At 39.6% G+C, this 19,846-nt stretch overlaps 1 protein-coding gene across 1 annotated transcript in view; it reads right to left on the bottom strand.

Annotated features, from left to right (window-relative positions):
• Nucleotides 1-19,846, bottom strand: part of gli3 (GLI family zinc finger 3) — a 185,906-nt gene that overhangs the window by 30,157 nt on the left and 135,903 nt on the right. Inside the window, exons 6-7 of the mRNA XM_084103079.1 lie at nt 11,088-11,243; nt 3,930-4,134 (exon numbers count right to left, since the gene is read on the bottom strand). Coding sequence (XP_083959205.1) covers nt 3,930-4,134; nt 11,088-11,243 — 361 coding nt within the window. The remainder of the gene's footprint in view (nt 1-3,929; nt 4,135-11,087; nt 11,244-19,846) is intronic.

Raw genomic sequence — 19,846 nt, 5'->3', positions numbered from 1 at the left:
AAGAACTGCATTTACTAAAAATAGACATTTTTAGATATTATATTTTATATATATATATATTTTTTATATGAAATGAAAAGTCTTTACTGCCAATTTTGATCAATTTAATGCAGTCTTGCTAAATAAAATAATTAATTCCCAAACAACAACAACAAAAAACTTCTGAAAGGTAGTGTAGGTAATGTAATAATATTTTATAATATAAAATAATATTATCAATAAAATACAATTATTAATATTAATAATTACCATTAGCCCAAAAATACAAATATAATTTACTACACTGTTAATCTTAATTAATAAACAAATATATAAACAACAATAATTATAAACCCTTTAAAGAAAGGTTCCAATATAGTTCATGCAAAAATTATGAATCACCTGTAGAGAATAAAAGCTGTATTTAAGCACACTATTGAACTTTCATATATCACCTCCTCCTCTATAGATGCCACAGTCTCTTTACTGACAAATCCCTGGTGCTCAATAACAGACATTCATGGGGTTTCCATTCATCGTGGGACATGCTGGCCGCTCCATGCAAGCTCATACATCTACTGGTCTTATTAAAGGCAGAGAGGAAATCAATGTAGCTGGACGCTGCGTGGCTGACACAGCTGTCTCATCACTCATTGGGCTTGGACCCTCGCCTGCCATGTCTGTCTATTCATGTATACACGAGATATGACTGATTAGCTTACAAAAAACAGTCACTGATAATCACTCTCAGTGTGGGAAAGAGGAACATTTCTGTCATCTTTTCTTTCTCTGAGACCCCCACCCAAACATAGGTAAAGTCACCAGGTAAAGGCATTTCCTAATAGTGCTGGATGGCAGATGTCAAACTGAGTGACACATAGCCAGGGATGCTAGCTATGTCTCACACTATGTCTCTTTGGTAGATACATCGTTCAGTTTGATAGAGAAGTTACAAAAACTGAATGTCAAAAAAAAAAAAAAAAAAAAAAATCTCATCTCCGGTTTAACATCTGTTGTAGTACTCATTACAAATGAATTAATAAAATTGTCTGAGGAAATTAAATCTCAGAAAAAAAAAAATAATTTCACATACACTTCAGTTGAAAGGTCTGGGTTAAGTAATTATTTTATTTTTTAAAGAAATGTACACTTATTCAGCAAGGACGCATTCAGTTGATAAAAAATGACAGTAAAGACATATATAATGTTACAAAAGATTTCTATTCCAAATGCTTTTGAACTCGAAGACTCGATCGCACAGATAGGTAATCCACAGGTAAAAGTTCAGTCTAGAACGACGAGACCAGACCCAGACCCACAGACCCAGACCCAGGTGCTGGCTTTTATGGAGGAACTGATGATGCTGATGGCAGACAGGTGTGCACAGGGGGTAGCCAGAGAGGATGATGGGAAACGTAGTGTGCTGAGGTGACTGGTCTGGTGACTGAGAAGGACATGGTAGTTGTCCGAAGGCACAGACCAAGATGGCATTGCAGGAAATGGCGAAGGGCTGACAACCTCTAGCAGAGGCAGGGCTGGAGGACTGGCTGAGCAGGGTGGTGACGGAGGCAGATAAAAAGGTAGACAGGGTTGAATGTAACAATACATTGTCCATGCGTGTGTCTGTGCTATCTAGGAACAGCGATGAAAAATCCAAAATGGGGTGGGATAGGGTGGGAGACGATACCTCTGCGCTGAAGTCAATCAGCCAGTCCTCAGTCTCAAAATCCACCAAATTTCCCTCGGCCACTGATGTCGTGGGCTCACACCCCTGGTCAGACTCACTTGGGGGCTCCTCTTCCGGGGCGAGTGTCCACACTGTTCTCTTATCTTCAGGCACTGGCTGACGTGTCACACGGTAGCTCTCCATCTGCAGGGGGTCACACGTTTCCTTAGTGGTCGATGGTAGTGGAACGGACTCTGTGTCTGGCTGTGTTCTGGACTGGGGGGTAAACATTCTCAAGACACCAGATGATAGCGTCCCTCCAGTTCAGTCCAGAGGTGTCTGGGAGGTCTACGGGGTGATGGTTATTCACCCCAATCCAGAACAGAGACTTCAGGGTCTCGTCGTCAAAGGGGCTGGTGACGGCAAAGGCAGAAGGTCTTGGTAAAAAAAAAAGTCCAGGTTCTCATGAGCCACAACAGCAAATCACGCTGCATAATACATTTTAGGTCTGGTCTTCTTTCATGGAACAGAAGAATGCAGACACAGGTAAAATCTGAATAGTTTACTGAATGACACACAGGATGGTAGCAGGTGTGTCTCTGGATTGCAAATAGTTAAGGTGAAACTGGCAGGAAAATGACTGTTCTTTTCTGTTGTAGGTGGAGATGACAGGTGACTGGAAGAAGAAGACTGAAGACTTGACAGTTCAAGATATGATCGCACAGGTAGGTAATCCACAAGTGGGTAGTCATGTTGAAGTTCAGCCTAGAACAACGCGACCAGACCCACATGTGTTTTTGGTGCTGGCTTTTATGGAGAAACTGATGAGGCTGATGGCAGACAGTTGTGGTGATTGTTGAGTGTGCACAGGTGTTAGCCAGAAAGGATGGGAAATGGGAAATGGGAAATGTGCTGCCTTGGTGAGCATAAGAGACTCCTTTCAAAAACATAAAAACAATTTACTGACCCCAAATAAACTGTACCATTTTATAGTAGTGCAAGTAGTGTGTTTACACACACACACACACACACACACACACACACACACACACACACGCACGCACGCACGCACGCACGCACGCACGCACAAACACACACACAAAAACTCAGTGAGAGCACTATGGGAACTTAGATAATGTACTTATTTAAACAAAAAATTTAAGCTTACTATTTTTGGCAGAGAGTAGGCAGTAAGTCGGAATATGGGAGTGTGTTGTGACTGGGACAAATTTAGACATCCCAGTAGCATTAGGTTGATCAGTATCTGAATATTGATTAGCCCCCATGTCAATAACAGTCTCATTGATGTCACAAACGCTTCATTATCCACTTAAAATCTGTCTGGACTCCTGCTATGAACTGACCGAACTAATTGAGCCCCATATAAGTGAGATCATAAAACATGAATTATTCAGCTGTTGAAACAGATTAAACGAGATTACAAGGCAGAGGATGGTCAGTGAACACTTAAGAACAGCCCCCAGGTTGAAGCACTATTGAATTTCAACTAAGACATACTAAGTGGGTGAGTTTTATTCACTTCATCCACAACAGATTCTCTCTCTTTCCCATTAAAGCTTGTGTTACTGTCCTCAGCCCAGACTTCGCTTCCTTCCCTTGTCCCCTCTTCATGACCCTTTCATTTGTCATTCCCCCTTCCTCTCCTCCTTTCCAGCATGAGCGATTGCATAGCGGCAGTGTTAGGATAAAGCTCTCCTCAGCTGATGGAGAGAACATTAATCAGGTGATGCATATCACACAGACGAGTGTGAGGGAGGAGGGGAGGAATATGTTCACACGCTTCCTCCTAATAGTGCTCTCTATGTTCCCTCGTTTATTTCACCGTCCAGTGTTCATTCATCACTTCACTGCTGAGGATGTACTGGAGTGTCCACTTTCAGCAGGGGTCGCTTTTCCTGTCCATCTCTTTCTCAGAATCTCTCTCGCATTCTCTTGCCTCTTGTCTGTTCCAATATACACCACTCTCTTTATTTTCATACTTGGTACAGGGTCCAAATTTGGAATGATAGGAAGGTGAATAAATAAAGAATTTAGGGTAAACTATCATTTTAAAACCTGTCAAGTGAGAGACGACGACTGGCTCATCTCAAAAGGTTGTGAGTGACACAATAATCTGTCCTGAAGGAAAAACTAAACAATTCCAATGACATATGACGTACGAAAAAAAAATAATAATAATAATGTAAAATCCAGTTTTATGGCCAGTCAGAAATAATTCTAAAAAAAAATTAAAAAAATCTTTTTTATTTACTCTTGTATGTACCTGATAGTGCCGGCTGAGAGGTGTCCGTAGGATCCACTGGTGGATGAGCTGGAGCGGGAATTATTAAGAATAGTGACTAGAGAGTTGGGTGAGGTGCGAATCATGGCCTGCAGGTCAAAACTGGGGTCAGACAGGCATGGGGAGCTGGGAAGGGGTCGTTTTCTGCTGGGCCGATTTGTGAACCTAGGACTGGGAAATCGAGAACCTGAGGGAGATAGACAAGACAGAGAGAAAAAGACCATAGTAAGTAAAACCTAATAGTAACACAAATGTCAAAATGTATTCTATCTTAATTTTATTGTATTATATTTTTTATTTCAGAAAAGCTGTTACTATCGAAGAGATATGGGAATTACCACCATTAACTGTCAGCCAGATATTTTATGGTCATGCCTGTAGAGCACAACTATATCCCTACTGACATAATTTCCAAAAATGTATCCCATTTTCATGTGGACAGTATATTGTTATTGTGAACTAACCACACAGAGGGCTTTACATATATTATTATTTTTTAATTATATGTAATTTATTCATCATAGACAATGCTTTCAACAACGATTGCATTTCCTGCATTGCATGCATTTTGAACACACTGTAAAAACAAGTTCGACTACACTTTTCCCACTGCTTTTTGGCAGCATCACTGTGATATTGAATCATGTTTAATTGGGTTGAATAGTGTGTCAACACTGAATGGAATTGCACTAGTTGTTTTTGAAAAGCTTTCTCTAGAAAGCAGATTGAACGCAGACAGGCCCCTCCACTCACGCACAATGACTGGCACCTACAGATTAAGAAATGACTTTTGTTGTCTTTTCACTGGCAGATGTCACAAACAAGAAAGAAGGGAGGGAGAAGTGAAAGGAGGAGGGGAAGAGAGGGGTGTGGGGGTAATGGTGGTCTTTTGTTGTATGGAGTGACACAATGACTTTGTGACTCATATTTTTTTCTTTCAGTTATTCTGTACTTTTTTTAACAGAAAGCATGCAAACAAAACAAAATTACGCTCTCTCTCTCTCTGACTCTCTCCATCTCTTTCTACTTTGACACATACAGTGATTACAGGGTCTGTCATTCATATTTAAATCACTGTGTGTGTGTGTGTGTGTGTGTGTGTGTGTGTATTCACACATTTGGAACATCTTTTTACATTGTTAGCATTCTGCTAAGAACTGTGATTTAAGCCTTTGAATGATTTTGGATGTGTGGAGCACAACAAACACAACGTGAATAATATTTAATTAATTAATAATAATAATAATAATAATGTAATTTGTTACATTTATATAGCACTTTTTCTGGGTACTCAAAGTGCTTTACATATGGAAGGGAGAATCTCCTCAACCACCTCCAATGTGCAGCATCCACCTGGATGATGCGACGGCAGCCATATTGCGCCAGAACGCCCACCACACACCAGCTTATTGGTGGAGAGGAGACAGAGTGACGAAGCCAATCATTATATATGGGGATGATTAGGAGGCCATGATGGACAGAGGCCAATGGGAAAATTTAGCCAGGATGCCCGGGGTTAAACCCCTACTCTTTTTCGAAGGACATCCTATGACTACAGAGAGTCAGGACCTCGGTTTAACATCTCATCCGAAGGATGGTGCTTTTTGACAGTATGGTGTCCCCATCACTATAGGGGCATTAGGACCCACACAGACCACAGGGTGAGCCGTACCCCCTACTGGCCTCACTAACACCTCTTCCAGCAGCAACCTAGTTTTCCCAGGAGGTCTCCCATCCAGGTACTGACCAGGCTCAATCCTACTTAGGTTCCGTGGGCAACCAGTCTTGAGCAACAAGATGATAGACACATGCACAAGCTTACACACCCATACACAAATTAATCCATATGTACAGGAGCACGACCATTATACACACATACAATTCACACTCATATTCAATACTATGTTCAGTCTATAAGGCCAATTTGGACTGTAATAAACTCCAAGATGGTCTCAAGTAGTTTAAATCAGCAGTTCTGGTCTATTTATGATATGAGCTGGTTAACTTAGGTAGAACAAGGAATGCAAAAAGATGGTTTACATTAATAATTGAAGCTGTCACCAGCTAAACCAGCTTATTTTTTCTAGGTTTTGATGGACTTGTTTTAGATCAGCAATGTTGTTTTATTTCTGACTATTGGTAGAACAAATAATGTAGGTAGTCAAAACCAGTATGAAAGTTCCCAAAACATACACTTTACTGGTTAATAAAATGCAAATTGCAAATTGCACACACAAAAAAAAGATTTTACATTTAATTGGTCATTTAAGATGATCACCAGCTGGTCTAGGTTTTCACAGACTTATTATTATGATATTATATTGGCAGTACTGGTATATTACTGGCATGGGCTAGCTAACAAGTTTAAACAGCCTGACTACTGGAACTATGATGGATAAACAATCAAAACCTGCATGAATGTGCCCAAAACACCTTTTCTGAAAAGGTGAAAATAAGATATTCATGTAACCAGTCATGCAGTTAACTGATCTGGGCTGCGTTTCCAGATAACAATGGATCTTAGCACTTACGAGGATTTTCTGCGAGCGACTTTACGAACGTTCGTGTTCATTTCACGTGCGTTTCACAAAAATGCACTTAGCACGATCGCACGCAGCTGTGCTTTAAGTGCTACTTAAGAGTCGCTGTCTGTTTGTCAAGTGCTGAAATGTCACCTTATAGAATGGCTCGTAATTGTAGCACACGCTTGTATTTTGAAATCTATAAAAAACACAAACCTTCGGGTGGAGACACCAGCAAAATGGCTGAACCAAAAAATATATATACATTTTCTAAAAGAGGAGATTAATGTCATTTTATATGAGGTGGAGCAAACGTATTTTCCAAACGTATTATTTTCTGCAGGTTTAAGGGCAGTCAAACAAATAAATAAAAACAAAAAATTTAAGAGGATATTGCTTGAAAACTGACTGCAACTAGAGGCATTAAAAGATCAGGGAAGGAGGTCAGGAAGAAGTGGCAAGCCTTGCTAAAAGGAAATGGGCACTGCAGAGGATAACATTTAATAAAACAGGTGGTGAGCCCAAAGAGTCCTCCCTTCTCATAGCAGAAGAAGAAAAGGCCTTGCCAATAATTGGCACAAGTGCTTCAGATGGCATTTGTGGTGGTATTGACATCCATGGAGGAGTAGGTAGGGGTAACTCAACCTGAGCCTGAGTCAGGTCCTTCATGCTCAGAGGAACTATCAGTTTCATCTGCCATCTTCCAGCACATCTCCTAGTCCTCCAAACAACCCACCCAGGCCTCAGCCTCCATCTTCTGTTGTCCAGACTGCAGCCACACACCTCAGGAGTTTGAGAATCTTTGTAGTTGTAGTCAGGACATATGAGAGTGTCCTTACTTAGGGCGGGCGTACACGGTGCGAGTTCGGACACTCGGGAGGTTGTGAGATATTGCACACGTTGCGAGTCAGTTTAACTGAAAATCGCGTCAAAGCAGCTGGTACACGGCACGACTGTCCTGCACGAATTTTATCCCGAGCCGGCAGCAATCACGTGAGCTTTCGCGCTAAACACAGAGACCGTCAATGTTGCATGCAGGCAAAGCTTCAGATAAAAAAAATGACAGAAACGTGTGTGCAAATGATTTGTTGAAAAGCAGAGAACAGTAGCCATTCCTTTCAACATAAAAACTCCCCGAATTTTTAAAACATGTTTAAAAATGATCGGGAGGTCGGGATGGTGCTCATAACGTGCTCGGCTCGGCTCGTAATTCCTCTCACACGCTGCGAGCCGCGACCATGCGAGCATCACCGATTCCACTCGATTTCTCCCGAGTGAAAAAAAACGTCTGCGAGCTCGTAAAAACAGCAAAAATCGCATCGTGTACGCCCGCCTTTAAGGCGAGCATACACTGTGCGATGTCTGTGCGATTTCAGCAAGGAACCTACTCACACTGAACGAGTAGATCGCATGCGATGTAAAGCCAAAGCTCAGGATTTATGTGCTCACACTGTACGGTCCGAACGTCGAGCTGCGACTTGACTGCTCACACTATACGTGTGAAATATGCGCGAATCAGCGCGATAAATCCTCGTGCCGGGTTGCGCCTATGGACGATATCATGTAGCCTATCCAGAGATATTGTCAAAATAAGCATCAGCTATCAATATCAAGAAGATTGAGCATTTCCAATTTATATATTAAATTATTAGTAGGCTAGTATTATTGTATTATTATTATTATTAGGGAAGGCTACTTTTATTATTAAACTGATAGGCTATTATAATTAAATAGCCACGCAACAAATTTCATAGCGCATCACCGCATAACCAACGCGCTGTGAGGATAATAAAATATTAGCCTACATATAGAAGCTTTACTTCTCCTCATTAAAAACTGTCTAAAACTTTAGGTCGATTACAATGAATTATATACATATAATTAATTATTAACAGTCTATAATATGTCCAAACACTGCAATAATTCATCAATGAAAATTAAAAACAGCTTTATTTCAAATTTTTTTTTTATATAATAAAAGAGGCAAAGTGTACATCGCCGGTGGCTTGGAAGAAGTGGGTAATGGTTAATCCATTTTGCAACACGAACTGGAGGTAAGCAACAGTAATAGCTTTGAACTACAGAACTTAAAGATCTCCCTTTTTTCGTTTTTTTTTTGTTTGTTTTTTTTTGCTGCAGATGAAACTGTTTTCGCGCAGGCGCAGTGAGGGAAAAAACACTGAGTTTAGGGCAATCGGTTCGTAGCTCTGCTTCAACTGTGCGATATAGTCACGAGGAGCGACCAAAATTTCTAACATGCCTGAAATTCATCCGACCATCCGATTGCCGGTCGTGAGAGGTTAATCGCCTCTCGTTTCCCCCTGTACACTGCACGAACACGGCACGACAAACGACGCACGACAAAGCTGAAAATCGGCCCGACCCGAAAAAGAGTCGCACGAGTCAGAATTCGGCTCAAAATCGGACGAAAATCGCACAGTGTATGCCCGCCTTTAGGGAGGAATAAGATGAAGAGGTGGTGGAGGAGGAGGAGGTCAAAGATGGCATGATGGGACCACATGATGGCCAACCAAGAAATGCCCAATACATGGTACAAGTCATTGACAGCTTTTTTTTTGTTAATCCCTATTTTTCCCAGTCTTTGAAGCATATTTCATCTTTTATAAAAAAATTTGTTCATTCATTTAATTGAGATTAAATTATTTCTATTTTTTTGTTTTTTCTGCCCTTTTTAATAATTTAATTTAGAAATTAATTTAAACAAAAAAGGAGTAATAAAGTGTACAATAAACTTAAAGTACAATCGAAACCTTATAATCACATTAAATCACATGCACTTGAATAAAGGTGTAATCTGCCAGTTGTCCTGCAGATGACCTCATAACTCTTCTTACGATGCACTTAGGGATTTACGATTATTCCAGAGCACTGGTAGATCTACGATGATTTTCAAGTGCTACTTAAATTAAGATGCTTTTGGGAAACAGACCGTAATAGATAGATCAGTCGTACGATCGTTTTTACGATCTACTTAGGCTTACAATGCTTTTGGGAAATGCAGCCCTGGTCTATTACTGGCATACACTGGTTAAGCTATAGGTAAAACAGTGGTTCTCAACCAGTTGGCTGGGGCCTACAAGGGGGCCTCAGCAAACTTTTAAGGCATCAAGATGACTTAAAATTATTTTAAATGAGACAAAACAAGCTTTAAAATAAGCTAAACTACTAAAAATGTATATTTAATTTACCCACAAACTCCTGAAATTCTAAAATGTAATTATTTTAATTTTAATTATAATTATTTTAGTTACTTAAAAATGGACACACATAATTTCTGTAAATTGAAAAGAAAGAATTGAATATTGTTGTGGACAATTGTGATATTATTGCCTTGGAGTCAATAATGTTGAGAACCATGATGGTTGAACAGCCAAAGTAAGAAATTGCCTAAAACATATATATATATATATATATTTATTAGGTTTGAAGATGAGCCAATCTTTGACAATTCCTGTGACAATTCCATCTTCCTGACAATTCCATGAGTAAATATTACATGCTTGGTCAAACATCATTATCAAAAAAGTGTGGGGGAAAAAAACAATAATTCCATCTACATCCTGCAGAGGGTCCAAACTGAGGTGTGTAATAAGTAGAATCTAATCAACACTGGCTAATTAGCAGCTAACAGGTTGAACAATGCACGGCTTGAACACACATACGCAGTACAGGTTCATTCTTTCATTAGTCCGTACTTCTCTAAATAGTAATTACACTGATGTGAACTGAGCTCTAAACTACGACTGTGCCATCCCATCCCCATTATTAACAAAAGCTTCTAGATAACGCACTTCTCCTCATTCACTTCCCTTCTCAGAGTCTATATATCATAAAAGAGAGCTTTAAAGTGTTAATTTGGCTGGCGTGGAACACACATTGTTAAAATAGGATGAGTTATTACCAAGGGCTGATCACAGGCGATTTGAAGTTGGGGGGACGCGACATCTTCATTTGAAAATGGTGGCCCTAATTGTTTTGTTTCAGTCTATTAATCTTAAACAGTGCCACAGTAGAAAGGATTTCTCCGGTGATGAATAGTGGGACATTCCAATTCCCACCTAATAGCAATTAATTTTCTGATACCCATGCAATTTTGGCTAGTTTTAATTAGTTTGTGAGAAACGGCAGAGTGGGGAAGCTGACGGGCTAAATGCATTCTCATTAAAGACTAACGGGCCAGTCCACCTGACCTCTCTTCAGTCACCGTGCCTAATTTCCTATTTACTCTTCAAAATAACTCATTTGCATACGTTCTGTGCACACCCCATCCCCCCCATACACACACTTATTTTTTTCTCAGAAAAACCTCAATTTTACCAGTTTAATTATTTGGGAATGGTTTTGAAGGAAATAAAGATGTATTATTTGTTCCACTTCCAACTAGTCTCTCATTTGACCATTTATCTCCTTTGAACACTAAAATATATATATATATATATATATATATATATATATATATATATATATGTATAGCTTTTTTGATTGGTTAAGGTTAGAAATAGTCTAAATATATAGCCTAAATCTGCCCCTCTGATAGGTGGATAGGATAGGTGGACGCTGTAGTCATCAGAAAAGAGTATGCAAGTGGAAAACTTACTTTCCATAGCCTGCAGGTACTCCATGTGCAGGGCGTTGCTCGCAGCCCCTGTTGTGGATGCCACTGAGGGAATGATGTCAGCGTAAGGGCTGCGGTGACCTGCAAGCAGGGCCATCTGGTGGTAGTACTCTGCCGTGGTCAAACCAGTGTGGGGTACTGAGGGGTCAAAAAGAGTGGAGAGGACATAAAAATATCAGTCATTTGATGAATACAAAACCATTCAAAAGTGTGAGGTGAGTAAGATAAATAAATAAATAATACTGAATTACTTTCATGTGACACTAAGGAATGGATCGCCATCACAGCAATAAATTACATTTTAAAATACAGGTATATCCAAATAGAAAAATGTTACTTTAAATGGTAAAAATATTTCACAATATTACTGTTTTTATTAAATAAATGCAGTCTTGGTGAGCATAAGAGAATTATATATATATATATATATATATATATATATATATATATATATATATATATATATATATATATATGCAAATGCCTTGAATACCAGACTTTTTTTACTCTCAAACTTGTGCATCAATGGTTTAATAAATTATTTGACTTCAGAAGACTTTGCAAGAGTCATATGGACCGGGTCCATGCGGTCTGTGTACCTTCGGATAATTGGTTTCGATGGCTACACTTGTAAGGATTCTTAAAGCGTTTATTGCAACTACTTTTCATCTCTTTCTCATCAAACAACCAGACTAATGAATGGCTTTACACAAACCGTAATGGGGCAAAACCTAGACAAGGCTTTTTTCTGTGTAGACATAAATTAATCTACGAGTTCCGTGAAATATTAGTTTATCTCACAAAACAAGACAAGTCACCTTTATTTAAATAGTGCTTTATACAAAACAGATTCTTTCAAAGCAGCTTTACAGTGATAACAGTCATTATGCATTTCAGCTTTTGTTCAGCTAAAGTCAGTTCAGTGTTGATTCAGTTCTGTAGTAAAGACCATCAATTATTAATTTGTTAATTTCATCTACAAAGCAGTTCTGCAAAAAATGATGTCATCGTCCAGCTCAGTTTAGTTCTCATACAACAGCGTCCGTACAGTCAGATCAATAATTTTGTTGAATATTAATTTACTTTGCATCTGCACCCACAACTACCCCTCACCTGCATATTTGGCACACCGCCTGTTCCCTATCAACATTTACTCTCAATGCTGCGCTGAGTTTAGTACGGTGACCGGGAGGGGACATGTTCGGTTCACTTAGTTTTGTCGTGGCCACAACATATAAACTCGTGGGAACGTGATATTAAGTCATGGGAACGTCATAATATCTCGTGTGCACGAGATCGTATGTTGAGCGAACGACATTCATTTCTCATGGCCACGAATTACAGTTTTTCTCGATTGCTTAAACACTATAACCAGGCTTTTGAACTAAAATTTCAAAACCATAACGCCATTTATCAAAAAGCACACCCATTTCACTAAACTATAAACACTATTCCCTGTTTTGACACATGAGTCAGATTTGTTGAACTGTCACTGCAAAACTCTACACACAAATCCCTTCATTTCTCATTGCTTAGACCTTGTTGTCATTTAGAAAGCACTAGCATTCAAAATTGTTCACTCAAGTCAGCACAGCTTCAGCTCAGTTAGCACACAATTATCCAGGTGGAAACACTAAGAGTCAAAATTTAACACACATCAATCAGAACCTTCAATAGATATATAAAAGGGCCCAAATCAGTTTATTGCGTTTTGGAACAATGGATCCAGAAAGACATGAAGGAAGAGGGATAAGAATGAGAAGGAGGAAGGTCAAGGACAAGAAGACAAGCAGTCTCAGATGAAATTCAAGCCACTCTAGTTGCCCATGTGTTAGTCAATGGTATGACTATGAGGGAGGCTCGGCTACGAGTAAGGCCAAATTTGAGTCGCTTTACCGTCACCTCGAGAACCTTCAGGGAGGTGTGGTGGCAAACAAAATTCTATCACTGAATAAGAGACAAACATTTCCAATAGTCTTTGATGAGGTTTATTTTCTTGCAAGAAAAGGCCAGCAGTCGTACAGTCACACAGAGTGGCTGCAGAGTGTGACAGTGAAGGGAGGGCATCCTTTCTCCTTTATAGTCTTGACTCCCAGAATGTTATCTTTCTAGGCAAATGATGGTATTTCAACCATATGTGGAACATTCTTAGACTTATCCATCATATTGTATCCTTGAGTGGAAACCCTCCTGTCACGTCCCAACACTCTTTACCATTCCAATACAATTCGAATTCCATATTAGAATATGGTTTGTGTGTGCTCTTTTACTGTCATATGTTGGTCACACACATCTTACTGTAAGTAAATATAAAAAAAAAATAGAGGAGAGAGTAAAAAAAGAAAGAGTAAAAAAAAAAAAAAAGAGTAAAACAGGAAGAAAAAAAAATGTTTGTGTGTGTGTGTTTTCTGTGTATGAATAAAAATGTGCCAATGTATCCACTGGTTGTGTCTTTTGTGTTCATCATGTGAAAAGGTTTGTGATGGGGGGAACCACAAGCAACATAACTTACCAGTTTTGGAAATGTTGTTTTGAATTTATTGCACCAGTGTGTTAGACTATGTTGTAGTGTGTGTGATTTTGAGGGCTTGTGTGTCCTGTCTGAGGGCAAAGTTTGTTTTTTCAGCAAGAGTGAATGGTTTTGAGTGTAGAGCTTCATTTTGACCTGAAAATAGGATGTTTGGGGAATTGGGTGAGACGTTATGGATTTGTGTTTATAGTTTTGAGAATACGAGGCATAGTTTCAAGAAATGTGTTTAAGCAATCGAGAAAAACTGTAATATGTTGATGGAACGACATCCTTTATTCATGACCCGAGTATTTCATTCAAGCTAGCAAATTTCCGATGAAAAAGCCCATTCAACTTAAGAATGCGCTTCAGGTGTCTTTCACTTACGTACCCATGTCTCAATGCCAGAGACCGCACTATATCTTTATATAACATTCCTAATTCAAAGTAAAATGTTATTTCATCAGTCATCCCATCTCTGACTGCTGTATATGGTTACAGTATTGACCAGTGTGGTAACTCGTGGCCACGAGAAATAGATGTCATTCTCTCAAAATATGAAGTCGTGGCCACGAGAAAAATATATCGTTCCCTCAACATATGATCCAAGGCCAAGACTTTACATCGCGTTTACAAGACTTATTATCACGTTCCCACAAGTTTATATGTTGTGGCCACGACAAAACTAAGTGAACCGAACATGTCCCCTCCCGGTCACCGTAGTTTAGTGCTATGGGAAAACATCTTTGTTTGACCGGTTGTTAAGTATGTGTGGCAAACACGCTAAAAATTGTAAATAACTTCTGACGATGCACGCTCGTGAGAGGGTGTAAACAGACGTGAAACAGTTGCACTTTCAGGTTTTCTTTGTCTTCAGAGAACCGTATTGTGTTTGTGCTACACTTTCTATCTGTCCACTTTTTTAGGAGTTAGCGTTTCAGCTGTCAGTGTGAAGAAATTTGTCATGTCGCAAACAATCAGAAGATGCATTCCTCCATGTTCACGGACCATCCCTGGTTATGATACGCATGAGTTCTGCTTTGAGCGCTTGTGTTTGAGCATGGCGAGTGTGAGCACTGTGAGCTGTTTTCCATTAAAGTGCTTCTTGCTCGTCTTGCATATCACAAGTCGATCTGGCTGAGGAGCGGGAGACGGGTCCTCCCGTCTGCTGTTGAAGACGATGATTCTTCAGAATGGGCTGAAGACGTAGGTTCTCTTGTCAATAAAGAATCTAAGTGGCTCGGATCTCGAGTTTGTCGAGACAACGCACCAATTACGGGTCCGCTATATATATTTCACGCAAATACGCATACTCTTTTACTCGAAATATTTGTAAGTGTGAACTACACTTATAATTAGAGTAAAATAGTATGTGCATTTGGCGTGCTGTCCGGGGGAGGGCTCCGAGCTCGGAATGTGGCCTGAACCCAGAGTACTCCCCCGTATCCCTGGCTGGGATAGGAACTAGCCTAAAGTGAGGAGTCAGGGTGGCAGAGGGATGCAGAAAAGACTGTTGAGGAAAATAGGTGAGTCGGCAATATATATATAGGCCTCCAAATCCAATCGTACTGATTGGGTAGATCATTTGAACATGCTCTTCCCGAACTTTGTTAATAAAACATCTCATATATATATATATATGTGGAGGGAACTGAGCAGACAGGAGATTCCCTTTCTCTCTTGTTCCTATGATCATGTGCAAATGAATTATGTCTGTTTGCAAGCTATGATTTTATGATTCTTTGTTGAAACTGTTCTGCAGCGTGGAAATTATTGCCAAGTATCTCTCCTTGGGTCTTAAAGACACAAGCATAATGAAATTAGATTAATGTCTTAAACAACATTTTGAATACAGAAATATGAAATGAATGACAAAATGAAACAATACTTGGATAATGAAATGTCCCCAGTAGGCGGCGGCAAGTCAATGGTTAGAGATGTGGCCTAATGGTTAGAGAATCTGACTTGTAACTCGAAGGTCGCAGGTTCAAGTCTCAGTACTGGCAGGAAATGTAGGTGGAGGGAGTGAATAAACAGTGCTCTCTTCCACTCTCATTACCCACAACTGAGGTAGCCTTGACCAAGGCACCTAACCCCCAATCTCCCAGGGTGCCACAGCCCGTGTGTGTGTTCAATACTGTGTGTGTGCACAGAGTACAAATTCCGAGCATGGGACACCATACTTGGCCACACGTCACGTCAATTTCACCTTCACTTTTAGGCAAAGAATTTGCAGATTTTTTTATCGGAGTTAGTACTGGTTGCAGATAAAGTCCTAATTGTTGGTGATTTTAATATACATGTAGATAACATAATAGTACAAAATAGTCCAACGCCGTGGTACAACGAGCTCACTCGGGCCCTTAAGAGAGCAGCCAGAAAAATGGAGTGCAACTGGAAGAAAACAAAACTAGACATTTTTCGAATTTCGTGGAGAGAGAGCATAATTGCGTACAGAAAAGCCTTAAAAACTGCTAGGAAGGTTTCTTCAAGCATCTTGGAGATGTTCCCGCAGTTCTTCTGGATTTAGTCTGTCTCAGTTTTTTCTGTTTCTTCATGTAATCACAGACGGACTCGATGATGCAAAATGGTGAGATCAGATCATAACGGCTGTTGTCAGACTCCTTGTGCATACACAAATCTCACTGGATTATTTGTATTATCCGGATATATATACAGTGAGGAAAATAAGTATTTGAACACCCTGCTATTTTTCAAGTTCTCCCACTTAGAAATCATGGAGGGGTCTGAAATTGTCATCGTAGGTGCATGTCCACTGTGAGAGACATAATCTAAAAAAAAAAATCCAGAAATCACAATGTATGATTTTTTAACTATTTATTTGTATGATACAGCTGCAAATAAGTATTTGAACACCTGAGAAAATCAATGTTAATATTTGGTACAGTAGCCTTTGTTTGCAATTACAGAGGTCAAACGTTTCCTGTAGTTTTTCACCAGGTTTGCACACACTGCAGGAGGGATTTTGGCCCACTCCTCCACACAGATCTTCTCTAGATCAGTCAGGTTTCTGGGCTGTCACTGAGAAACACGGAGTTTGAGCTCCCTCCAAAGATTCTCTATTGGGTTTAGGTCTGGAGACTGGCTAGGCCACGCCAGAACCTTGATATGCTTCTTACAGAGCCACTCCTTGGTTATCCTGGCTGTGTGCTTCGGGTCATTGTCATGTTGGAAGACCCAGCCTCGACCCATCTTCAATGCTCTAACTGAGGGAAGGAGGTTGTTCCCCAAAATCTCGCAATACATGGCCCCGGTCATCCTCTCCTTAATACAGTGCAGTCGCCCTGTCCCATGTGCAGAAAAACACCCCCAAAGCATGATGCTACCACCCTCATGCTTCACAGTAGGGATGGTGTTCTTGGGATGGTACTCATCATTCTTCTTCCTCCAAACACATTTAGTGGAATTATGACCAAAAAGTTCTATTTTGGTCTCATCTGACCACATGACTTTCTCCCATGACTCCTCTGGATCATCCAAATGGTCATTGGCAAACTTAAGACGGGCCTTGACATGTGTTGGTTTAAGAAGGGGAACCTTCCGTGCCATGCATGATTTCAAACCATGACGTCTTAGTGTATTACCAACAGTAACCTTGGAAACGGTGGTCCCAGCTCTTTTCAGGTCATTGACCAGCTCCTCCCGTGTAGTTCTGGGCTGATTTCTCACCTTTCTTAGGATCATTGAGACCCCACGAGGTGAGATCTTGCATGGAGCCCCAGTCTGAGGGAGATTGACAGTCATGTTTAGCTTCTTCCATTTTCTAATGATTGCTCCAACAGTGGACCTTTTTTCACCAAGCTGCTTGGCAATTTCCCCATAGCCCTTTCCAGCCTTGTGGAGGTGTACAATTTTGTCTCTAGTGTCTTTGGACAGCTCTTTGGTCTTGGCCATGTTAGTAGTTGGATTCTTATTGATTGTATGGGGTGGACAGGTGTCTTTATGCAGCTAACGACCTCAAACAGGTGCATCTAATTTAGGATAATAAATGGAGTGGAGGTGGACATTTTAAAGGCAGACTAACAGGTCTTTGAGGGTCAGAATTCTAGCTGATAGACAGGTGTTCAAATACTTATTTGCAGCTGTATCATACAAATAAATAGTTAAAAAATCATACATTGTGATTTCTGGATTTTTTTTTTTTAGATTATGTCTCTCACAGTGGGCATGCACCTACGATGACAATTTCAGACCCCTCCATGATTTCTAAGTGGGAGAACTTGCAAAATAGCAGGGTGTTCAAATACTTATTTTCCTCACTGTATATATATATATATAACCTTTGTATATATAAAACAGTTAGGTCTGGTCGGATGTATTAAATAAATTCAGATTGTATATGTTGGTAATAGGCACTGATCTAACGTTAAAAAGAAATTTCATGCCTCTAAAAAGTGCGTTCGACCTTCTTTTTGATCTGAATGGTGTGTGGAAAACACTTGAGTTTTGCCACAGATTTGTCCCACTGCCTAGAATGCAACTGAATGCTTTTTCAAGCGTCTCTATGCTTGAAAAACCACGGAAAACTATTTTTAAACAGGATATTACGGAATATTTACGTACATATTTACAGCGGTTCTATTCGCACGGGATTAGTATTACCTGAGGTAATTTTTCCGGACCTTTTTACTGAAGGTAAAAGTCGTTGTAATCTTTACTGACATTGTCCGTAATGATTACTGACATGGCACATTCGGACGGGACTAAAATCACTGAGAAGCTCTGGTAATAATTACTTTACCCCACCTCTCCATGTTAAACTAGTCCCGTCCGAATAGGGCTATAGAAGAAAACAAACACAACCCTAGGTATTTATTTGACACAGTGGCTAAATTAACAAGAAATAAAGCTTCTACTTCTGAAGTTTCCAAAGAGCATAACACTAATGACTTTATGAACTTCTTTACTTACAAGATTGATAATATTAGAGAGAAAATTATAAATATGCAATCATCTTCTACAGTATCGCATCAGGCAGTGCATTGTAGTGTCCCTGAGGAAAACTTCCATTCATTCGTTGCAATAGGAGAGGAAGAATTGTCTAAACTCGTTTAATCATCTAAATCAACATGTATGTTAGAACCATACCGACTAAGCTACTGAAAGAAATGCTTCCAGAGGTCATAGATCCTCTTCTTAATATCATTAATTAATTTTTGTCACTAGGATATGTACCGAAAACTTTAAAGCTGGCTATTATTAAACCTCTTATTAAAAAAATGCAACTTGATCCTAGAGAATTAGTCAATTACAGGCCAATCTCAAATCTACCCTTTTTGTCAAAGATGCTAGAAAAAGCAGTATCCTCACAACTCTGTTCCTTTTTAGAAAGAAATGGTATCTGCAAGGATTTCCAGTCAGGATTTAGACCGTACCATAGTACTGAGACTGCTCTCATTAGAGTTACAACTGATTTGCTCTTATCATCCGATCGTGGTTGTATCTCTCTATTAGTGTTACTTGATCTTAGTGCTGCATTTGATACCTTTGACCACAACATTCTTTTAAATAGACTCTTTAAGAAAATTATGTTGGCATTAGTGGAATTGCATTAGCATGGTTTAAATCATACTTATCTGACCGTTATCAGTTTGCAGCAGTAAATGAAGAAATGTCTTATCGATCACAAGTTCAGTATGGAGTACCACAAGGCTCAGTACTAGGACCGTTGCTGTTCACTCTGTACATGCTACCCTTGGGAGATATCATTAGGAAGCATGGGATTAGTTTTCACTGTTATGCCGACGAAACTCGCCAATTCAAGAAATTAACGGAATGCATAGCTGATATAAAAATTTGGATTACTAGTAATTTCCAATTACTTAATTCTGAAAAAACAGAGTTTCTAATGATTGGACCAAAAACCTCTGCACATACTAACCTAGAATACTGTCTAACAATTGATGGCTGCTCTGTCAAGCCTTCGTCATTGGTTAGGAACCTGGGTGTGCTCTTTGATACCAATCTTTCATTTGAAAGCCATGTTTCTAGCATCTGTAAAACCGCATTCTTCCATCTTAAAAATATATCTATATTACGACATATGCTTTCAATGAAAAATGCGGAACAGTTAGTTCATGACCTCAAGGCTAGATTATTGTAATGCTCTTATGGGTAGTTGCCTTGCACGCTTAATAAACAAACTACAGCTGGTCCAAAATGCAGCAGCTCGAGTTCTTACTAGAACCAGGAAGTATGACCATATTAGCCC

This window comes from Abramis brama, assembly GCF_963993115.1.
Source record: "Abramis brama genome assembly, chromosome: 24".
Taxonomy (NCBI): domain Eukaryota; kingdom Metazoa; phylum Chordata; class Actinopteri; order Cypriniformes; family Leuciscidae; genus Abramis; species Abramis brama.
The sequence above is the reverse complement of the archived record's forward strand: the minus strand, read 5'-3'. Positions and strand labels throughout refer to the sequence as shown.